The 9,969-nt window shown below is 34.1% G+C and overlaps 2 protein-coding genes across 3 annotated transcripts in view; one reads left to right on the top strand and one right to left on the bottom strand.

Annotated features, from left to right (window-relative positions):
- The first annotated feature begins 3,334 nt into the window (after positions 1 to 3,334).
- Positions 3,335 to 7,409, top strand: ankrd22 (ankyrin repeat domain 22). Of its 2 annotated transcripts, none has more exons than XM_083555668.1 (7): positions 3,335 to 3,353; positions 3,491 to 3,676; positions 5,380 to 5,571; positions 5,653 to 5,760; positions 5,932 to 6,009; positions 6,092 to 6,190; positions 7,240 to 7,409. In XM_083555668.1, the coding sequence occupies exons 2-7, from the start codon at positions 3,656 to 3,658 to the stop codon at positions 7,315 to 7,317; spliced, it is 576 nt and encodes a 191-aa protein (XP_083411794.1). In that variant the 5' UTR covers positions 3,335 to 3,353; positions 3,491 to 3,655; the 3' UTR covers positions 7,318 to 7,409. The 2 variants fall into 2 exon arrangements, with proteins under 2 accessions (XP_083411794.1, XP_083411793.1); XM_083555667.1 differs by lacking the exon at positions 3,335 to 3,353 and adding an exon at positions 3,380 to 3,400.
- A 490-nt stretch (positions 7,410 to 7,899) lies between these two features.
- Positions 7,900 to 9,969, bottom strand: part of lipf (lipase, gastric) — a 46,051-nt gene continuing 43,981 nt past the window's right edge. Inside the window, exon 11 of the mRNA XM_083555659.1 lies at positions 7,900 to 9,916. Coding sequence (XP_083411785.1) covers positions 9,683 to 9,916 — 234 coding nt within the window. The 3' untranslated portion in view covers positions 7,900 to 9,682. The remainder of the gene's footprint in view (positions 9,917 to 9,969) is intronic.

Here is a 9,969-nt window from a genome sequence, read left to right as displayed (position 1 = left end):
TCTACCGATAAACCCCATGTCCTCCTCTGCACATGTCCAAACCATCTCAATCTCGTCCCTCTAATAAACTCATTTCTAATCCTGTGCGTCCTCGTCATTCCCAATGAAAATCTCAACATCTTCAGCTCTGCTACCTCCAGCTCCACCTCCTGTCTTTTACTCAATGTCACTGTCTCTAAATCAAACATCACAGGTCTCACCACAGTCCTATAAACTTTCCCTTTCATTCTTGCAAATACTCTTCTATTACAAATCACTCCTGTCACTCTTCTCCACCCGCTCCACCCTGCCTGCACTCTTTTCTTTACTTCCCTAACACACTCTCCATTACTTTGCACTGTTGACCCCAGGTACCTGAACTCCTCCACCTTCTCCACCTCTTCTCCCTGAAACCGCACCACTCCACTGCCCTCCCTCTCATGTACTCTGTCTTACTTCTAGTTTTCGATGTCTGTTCTAGTAAAAAGGAACCACACCGAGTGTCTATTCATTATTTGCTTATTATAAAAGCTTATCTTTCCAGCAAAACACAATGATATGATGTACTTTTAATGCAATAAGTTTGAGAGAAATACATTAGAAAGAATACTGGAGTTAAGTGTATATGTCAGTACAGATAGGAGGTGGGTTTGTAGAAAAAAAATATTTTTTTTATTATTCTTGTGCGTGCGTGTGCGTGCGTGTGTGTGTGAGATTGTGTGTTAAACAAAAAGACCACCAGGGGGCGCTAATTTCCATTAAATGTGGCATAAATTGAAAACTAAAAATGTAGTAATTCTATATCTTTCGGCTTCTCCCGTTAGAGGTCGCCACAGCGGATCATCCGCATAATTTAATGAAAAATGATTAGATAATTTTCATTATCTCCTACAGATTTATATTCTGATTTAATATGTTAATATCATGATCTGCACACTCAAGGAACTATATTATATAATGTGTATTTCTAATCTAAATAATTTATAAGGTCTAATCCTTACTTTTATTTTACTTTTAAGAAATTAGCATTTCTTGAGTTTACAGTTATTGCTCATTTTAATTTGGCAATATATTAAACCTTGACATAGCAAACATGGCAAAAATCAAACAAACTAAAAACTCATAATTGGGTTGGTGTAAGAAAATATAAAAAAATATATATACTATTTAATGTAATTTGTAATGAGTATGGTCTAAATAAAAATCATATGAAATGCCTGTGTATTGAATTTCAATAACAAGGCAAAAATACTGCAAAATTGTGCTTTCTTTATTGGCTAAACAGTGGATTGCTCTAACAATATCAATTAGATAACAAAATAAGAAATATGCTAATCTAGCAGTTTTATGAGGATTACTGTAGCATTTCATAAAAATTTAGTGTGAGGCCATCTACTATAACGTTGAAGTTACAAGTGTGATTATACGTTATTCATGTGATATTTTTTCTCTCTTTAATAATATTTAGTGGTTTGTTGACTAAAGTATTCAGTCTCATAATCGGGTTCTGCATGCACAAAGAATTAACCAATGCAATCAAAAGCATGGTGAAGTGCATATATAATGACTAAGATGGATTTTAAAACAATGTTGTGAGCTGAGTTTCAGATGGACTGTGGCTGTGTTTTATATGTTTTATTCAAATTTCAGTATTAAATCTATTTATTACCAGTCATAATGAGTGTTTCATTGTGTTCTGAGTAACCGATACTGATTTCAGAACAGAACCATATTTTGGGTCTTAGAGGGTCTTGTAGGTCATCCAAATTATGACCTCCAGCAATTAATGATTTTTCCTCATAAACAACCAAGTTCAAGATAAAATTAAACAAATCTGTAAATTTGTGGAAACCACTTAGTGTATATTAGTCAATATTATATTTCACTAAGAAACCTTTTTCTTGTCATTGCACAGCTTTTTCAATTTACCTCTGGTGTATAATTTCCTGACTATCACGTACCACAGGCGTAGGCTAGCCTACAAAGCTAACAACAAGCAAAACAGAGGCACACAGATGCTAGGGTCAACAGTGCAGGCTGGTTAAGGTGGTGCCATAGTGTGGGAAATAGATTCTTGGCACATTCTCAGCAGTGTAAAAATGTGCGGGAGGTGTGAGCAAAAACACAAAGAATATTTAAACATATGACAAGTTATATTAGTGCAAGTTTTGTGTATAAGGCACAATATGTGTAGAGATTGGTAAATATAAAAATGTACAATATGGGATATGTATATTGTATGCACAACTGTCATTCTACACAGCGCATATTCATATGATATATAGATTTGAGGATAGTCTAGGATATACAATGAAATATATCCAGGATAAATAAATAGAATGATTGAATAGAATAAGACTAATATTATACAGAATTATTGTCCAGAATAATATAGAATGTGCAGAGTGGAGCAGACTGCATGATGATTACTGCAGTAGAATCAGTGCAGGGAGGTTGATGGGAAAAAGTTGGCCCTAAACCAGCTGTTCCTGGTGCATTTGTTTTTGTATCTTCTTCTGTAGCATGATAAACAATTTCTGACTGGCAGGAGACTTTGATGATGTAATGAGCTCTGTGCAGACATCTGCTGTGGTGAAAGTGCTGAGTCGCATGTAGTTGAGAGCCAGTGAAGCATTGGGAGGTTTATTACTGTTGATCATGTGCATAAATTTACCTTCTAATATATCTTCTAATGGCTACTTCTAGGATGCAAGTGCACCTGAAAAACCTGCAGGATGCGATCATCTCAACACAGATAAAAATCTCAAAGGATTATTTCCAACATAATTCTATTTTAGGATTTGAGGTTATTTTCAACATCTTGTGGAGTCTATGCCATTAAGAATTTTGAGCGCAACCTACCCAACCCAGTATTATAACAGTCTTCCTTGTAAAGTGCACGGTGAGTCTAAAATGTCCCTAAAGACTTGTGGTTATAATTATAATTTTTGACACCAGTGGCTTTCCATAATGCTAATACTAGCGTTGCAGCGGCAGCGGCCACCACTGGGCAGTAAAAAGCACACAATTTATATTTGATATATTAATAAGAATGCAATGCTATGTTTCAGACTTTCTAGCTTTGCCTCTTTTAAATGTACAAAATATCGTTTTTCATGCGCTTGTGTCATGCAGTGCTGTTTATTAATCACTGATCATGTCTTAGATAGCTCTCTAGATACAATTCTACTAGTTCTACTAGTTATATTAATAGTCAGTTTTAAATAGTATCCAACTTTAAACTAGTAATTAGACTTGTTCAACTAGTTTGGGCTAAACATCTTTATAAAAGAGTGATTAGCTCTACATTAGAAAATACCCATACATAATATTTATCAGTGAAACATTTCTTCCTGATGGCACACCTGTATGACGTAAACGAACTTCCGGGTATTGCGACACTCCCGTGCGCTGTGCTGTGGTATTGAATGGGGTGGAGAGGGATGGGTGGTAAATCCTTCATATGCCTAATTTTGTACGTATTTCACTTTCTTCCATTTCCTTTTCCAAGATTGCAACAAAAGCCACGGAAGAATTTCAAAACATCTGATTAAAAAGAAGAATTCAACGTTACTACTTTCACAAAGAGTCAGACAGAGAAAGTCCCAGAGACACCAGCATTCCTCACAGAGACGCTCCTATACACGCCACTTGACCTGAGAAGTGAGACAACACTATGGGGATCTTATATTCAGAGGTGTGTCAATATTCTAATAATCGCAATTATAATAATATTGTACTTCTGATTAGGATGCTACGGGTTACATAGATGCCCAGCCAATACTTTTTTATAATCCTTTGTCCTTTTAATGACCTTGTGTACAGCGTATGTCTGAAGTCACTTCTCCAGCTTCAGTCCAGGTTTAAATGCTCATTGTTTTTTTGTTTTTTTCTTTTCTTTTTTTTTTTTTTTTTGCATTGAATGTTTTTTGCTATGAATGTACAGATAATGCCTTGTCAAATTTCTAAAACAGTTTGGATGCTCTTTAACTAAGAAAACACACTCAAATGATGCAGTCTATACAGACATTACTTTTCAAATATCAGGCTTATTATCTGTGTGCACAGTCACACACTGTGGAGTCACAGTTAGATTCTTTTTATTGCTAAATGTAATCCTGACATTTGATTGAAGATTGTTTTGTATTGTAATAGTTGTGAATTTCACCATTATGATAAAATGTATATAGATATAGATATAGATATATCTCTCTCCCCAGGGGGGTCTTCATATGCCAGTTTGAAAACCAAGGTTTTATGCCAGTGTATAATAGAGAATACACTAGACTGTACAAGAATATATTTCCTGTCCAAGGAAAAAAAAGTGTATATATATATATATATATATAATGTGTGTGCAGAGGAGGGACATGGGGTATATCGAGATGATGATATACTGACAGATGATCAGCTATGGGAGCAGCCGAAAGATTATGATTATATATATATATATATATATATATATATATATATATATATATATATATATATATATATATATATAATACACAAATACATTATGCTTATGAATGCTTGATTTTAATCAGTTAAGACCACAAATCAGTGGTCTTGGCCCTGTCACACTTGACATAACACATGAGAAGATCTTTTTTTTTAATTATATATTTGGTTTTATAATAAAGCTTTTCATGAGGAGAAATTTACTGAACATTTTTGGAGGATGCCCTCAGTATCAAAGCTTTGTAACAGAAATAAAGCTGTAACTAAATGTTTTAATACTTCTCAATAACTGTGTCAGCTAACATCTGTGACTTATTAACATCAGCTGACAAGGAAAAAGACCTTCTGGTTTATAGACAAAAGAAAAGTAGACACCTAATAATCACACTCATATTTATCTTCCCCAATATGTTTCCACAATGTTGAAAGTACACAATGGTCTTTGTATGCTAAAGCATTACAATTTCCCTTCCCTGGAGTTAAGCAGCCCAATCCTGTTCGAGTAGGATTATGCCTCTGTACACAAAGCGAGCTCCAGACAATTTTTTGGATGAACTCAAGTTGCCTTAGTCCTGACTTCAAACCCATTGAACACTGTTGGACTGAATGAGATCGCTGACTACACACCAGGCCTTCTTACTTGACACAAGTGTATGGACTTCCCAAAAGAGTGGAGGCTCTGATAACTGCTAAAGTGGACCAACTCATGCATTTGGAATTGGCACATGATTTTGACCAGGACAGTGTAGCAGTTGCAAAGTAAAATATATTTGTGAGGTATTGTAAAGTGATAACAGGAACAAACTTTTAAAACATACATGTTGTTAAGTAATAAATCAAAGATAAATATTGATTTTGTTGTGTCACATTTAAATATAAATATTGATTTTGTTGTGGCACATTTATATAGGTTTGTCCTTTTTTTATTTCTCTCTATAGCCCATTTGCCAAGCAGCTTACATGGATGAAATCCAACAGGTTTACCAACTGCTCAAGGCTGATCCAAAGATGTTAAATGTTCAAGATGAATTATTTGGAGACTCCCCACTCATAGCTGCCTGTCGGAGTGGAAATGTCAGCATTGTCAGATACCTTTTAGATCTAAACGCTGATGTATCCATTAAAAACAAGGTATCCTATGCGGCTTGCATCTGATGGTAGAAGCATTTTTGAATGCATGCATGGAATAATAGTACACTTTTCTGTCTTCAGAAACAAAGGACTTGCCTGCACTATGCTGCAAAAAGAACATTTTCCTTCTTGGATTATCTCATGATTGTTATTCTCATGCCTATCCTATTGATTGGATATCTTATAATGGTACAGTATACGTCTTTTCTCTCGAGAATGAATCTGCTCGTGAATGCGGAAAATGTATTTGTCGTTTAAAGCAAGTGCATGCCTAATCTTTCAATTGTACATCAGATATGATCGCGCACTTTTTTGTTTCCATCAAGATACACCAAATAACTGGTTTATCCACTTTGACAGATCATGAAACAGAAACAGCATGTAAACCTGCTGGAGATGGTTATAAACAGTAAAGCAGACGTTAACGCTGTAGACTATGTGAGTAATGCTAAACATTCAGTTTGGGAGATTTTCATAGACACGTTTCGCTGTTAATGAATCATGTGCATTTCGTTAACAGAAAGGCAACACTGCACTTCACTACGCTTGCCAGTGTAAAAGTCACAAAATCGTTCCACTGTTACTGAAGGCAAATGCTGATATTTCAATCCAAAACAAAGTAAGTTAAATTAGGGTTTTTTTGCATGCACAACTGAATATGGCAGGTACAACCTATAGATCACACATTTTACACACATTGTATTTAGTAGTACGTTTTCCATGCAAAGTTTTTATAATGTCTGTGAATAGTACATTCCTATGCACTTACACTATAACAGCTATTAATAATCAAGAATTGAACTTTCCTGTGTGTGTGGAAATCTTTTAGAAACTCACTCCAAAAAAAATGTGAACATTCTCTTACAAAGTTTCTTCTCTACTTTTATGTTTATGCAGCATCTGTAATGTAAGTCACAGTGTGGATTAGAGCAAGCACATTAATCTAAACCTTGAATCTAGGACTAATGTCTTTTAGTATCCATACATTCTTATCAAGGATGAAGCATTCAACAAGGCTGTGGTACATATAATAGAATAAAATGCACATAAAGCATAACTCAGTAATGTCTGGAGTGCACATTTGGAGTGGACATAATTAGATATATATAGATTTTTTATAGATAGGAGTTTAAATGGATAGTGATGGCAACACATTTATTATAGTCATACATTTTTAAAAGTCTTTGATTTAATATTTTTATACAAGTGATCTTTGTAAGACTTTTAATTCCTTTTAAAACAAAAATTCATCAAGTGTTGTTCACTCGATGATGAATAGGATAAGATTATGCACACATTTCTACCTATTTGAAGAAACCTTTCCCTATTTATGTTCTTTAAAACCCTCTTTCTGTTAAACCAATTTTATTGTATTATCCTGCTTTTAATGCAAATAGACAACACTTTTATATAGCAAGTTCACTTAAGGAAATTTGTTGGTAAGATACCACTACGAAATGTCTTAAGATTTTAATCTCATGTAAATCTAAAATATTTTAAGTGATCTGAACTCCTCTATTTCTTCATTCTGTTTACTTAAATTTTTAAATGTTTTATGAAGTTGCTGACATGGCAATAAAATCTTTGCTTCTGCTTTATACAGGTGCTACATGTGTATATACTGTACTACGTTTTAAGAGTGAACACTAACTATGTTTCTTCTTGCAGGAGGGTGAAACGCCACTGGATATTGCAATCAGACTCAAATTCAACAAAATTGTAGTGATGCTGGAAAAATCTAAATGACAATGTTACCTATTTGGGTACAAAAGGATCACTTGAAATAATAGCCTGTATTTTAAAGTCTACAATGAAAAGATGTGAACTTTACAACATGAGTGTGAATGCCTTTTCAAAATGTTTATACACAAATAATTTAAATACACAAAGGACACAGGCTTACAATTGTACACCTTTTGAAATAAGTTACAGTATTAGGTATTGGAAGTTACACAGCATCATTATGAAAAGGCTTAAAAGGATTAGTGTTACTGATTTGTGTTTAATGTGTCCTGGCTGACAATACTGTACTTTGTCAACTATAATAGTGATTCATGTGAAATGTTTTATATATATATATATATATATATATATTTTTTTTTTTTTTTTTTTTTTTTGCACAGTTTTCATGTATTTCAAATTTGAATCTATGTTTAAAACATTAAAAATCTACATCATACATCTATTATGTATGGGTTCTTTTTTCTAAACAAGTATTGTTAGTTCTACCCACATTACCAGTAATTCTATAAGACATGAGGGTATTCATTTTGTACAATTAATATCCTCCCTTTCAGTTCCCTGTTGAGGTTTAAAATGAATGTGATGTTTTATTTTTATTTTTTATTTGATTACAAATGTTTATTGGTTTTAAGCCCACTGATTATAAAATAAGTAAAACAATCCTTTATTAAAAAACATGCTTTGGTCAGTGCATTTGGAAAATGTAAATCATGATTTTCAAATTGGGGGGAAAAAAAACATTTTCTGTGAAACATTGTTAAAAGTAGTGTCTTATCATTAAACACTCATATACATTCAATTGAGAAAGCAGCTCCTGAGTTAAAAGCATACACTGTGTTCCAAATTATTATGTAAGTAACATTTCAGTGGGATTTCAGAAAAATATGTTTAAGGTTACAGTTTTTTAAAGAAAGCATTTGTTTGTTTTTCTCATATATTTGGAAGTAATGGGTATCAAGCACAGACAGGTTTGTTTTTTAGCTTTTCAGGTGATCTTAGTTAAAGAAGGAAACCTTCTTAAAGAGGTTGTTTCACAATTTTAAGCAAGTCACAGTTCTGATGCAATATGGAGGGAAAGAAAGATCTTTCTGAAGATAAAAAGTGTGAAAAACTGCAATGTCTACCCAAAGGCATGCAAACAATTGATGTATATCAGAAACTGAACAAAGAAAATCAAACTATCAAAAGATATGTGAGTGATTCACAACACAAGAATGCAATCAGATAAAGGCTTACTAAGAAAGATTACTGTCAGACAAATGAATATTAATAAAAAGGGCAGCTATAAAAATAAATAAAACATTATTGAGCAGCAGATATTTGAAGCTGTATCGATGCAGGATCGTTTATAGGCTGGTAGTTGTGCTTAAAGCTGTATTTCAGCCACCCCTAACCAAATCTCTCAAAGTGTAACGTTAGCAGTTTGCAAAGAAATATATGAAGACTCATTTTCTTGTTTTACTGTCTTGTTTACTGACGAATGGCGTGCTACACTGGATGGAGTTGATGGCTAAATGGCCACTCTGTTATAACAAGACTGTGACTGCAGCAAGGAGGTGGTGAAGTGATGCTTTGGGCTGGAATATTGGGAAGTGAAATGGTAGGTCCCTTTAGGAACTCCTTATGGTGTCAAAATTATCTCTGTGAGATATGTGGAGTTCCTAACAGATCATTTTCTGCCATGGTATAAATTGATTTTTATGCAGGACAACCCACCATCACATGCTGCAAAACGCACTTTCAAAGTGCTATGAAGGTGGGTGTCAGAATAGCTCCAAACAACAGCTCTGAGAGGCAATTCTGGCATCCTCAAATGAAATACAGGCAGAAACTATACATGGACATACAAGTTCAATAGATGAAAGAGTTCATAGTCATTTCAAAGAAGGGTGCATATATTAACATGTAATTTGAAATGTTAATAATTTGGTTATTTGTATTAAGAATGTTCTGTCCGTGTGCCGTATATGACAGATTTCGAGCTTTGAGTTCACTATAACCTTTTGAATAGTTAAAATTGCATCCTGCATAATTATTTAGAACAGCATATTTTGTGATTTTGTTTACATTGTCAGTTCTTTTGCATGTAATAACATTCACATTGTCATATAATTGTTGGAGATAAAATCTTTAAGCATACTGACATAAAAAAGGCATTTGCATGATAATTTGGAACACGGTGTATTTACAAATCACAGAAAGTGTTAGATAATGTAAGATAAATTTGAGGTAAAACAATGTAAAAGAAAGTCAAAATGATAGTATTTTTTGCTGTAATTCCCTGATAAAATTTTTTTAAGAAATTCATAGTGCTGGTTGTTGTGTTGTTATCAAACTAAAACTTCACATAAAAAGGCATAAAAGGCGGTCAGATATTCTTTCTCATCAACTGGATTATTTGCTCGTACATCTCCTGCGGGGCGTCCAGTCCCCAGATGAAATCCAGGTGTTCCCAATGTTGGATGTTGCGATGGAACACCAGGTTAGGGATCTGTGTGAGCAGCAACGCCACATCCTTCAGGTCCGCCAGCGTGTCGTGTCCTCCGGACCACACCGCCGTAGGCACCTTCATGTCCCGCACGTTATACAGAGGAGGGATTGACTGATTTAAGACAGAAGATAACAGAAATAGCTTTAAGAGATATTTAGCACTTA

The sequence above is a fragment of the Silurus aristotelis genome (genome assembly GCF_946808225.1).
Source record: "Silurus aristotelis genome assembly, chromosome: 12".
NCBI lineage: Eukaryota > Metazoa > Chordata > Actinopteri > Siluriformes > Siluridae > Silurus > Silurus aristotelis.
Note: the sequence above shows the minus strand (reverse complement) of the source record. Positions and strands in the feature narration are given on the sequence as shown.

Coding starts and splice junctions, on each gene's coding strand:
- ankrd22 (XM_083555668.1), top strand. CDS start 3,656: ATGGGGATCTTATATTCAGAG. Junction 3,677..5,379: donor TGGGGATCTTATATTCAGAG/GTGTGTCAATAT, acceptor TTCTCTCTATAG/CCCATTTGCCAAGCAGCTTA. Junction 6,010..6,091: donor ACGTTAACGCTGTAGACTAT/GTGAGTAATGCT, acceptor TTTCGTTAACAG/AAAGGCAACACTGCACTTCA.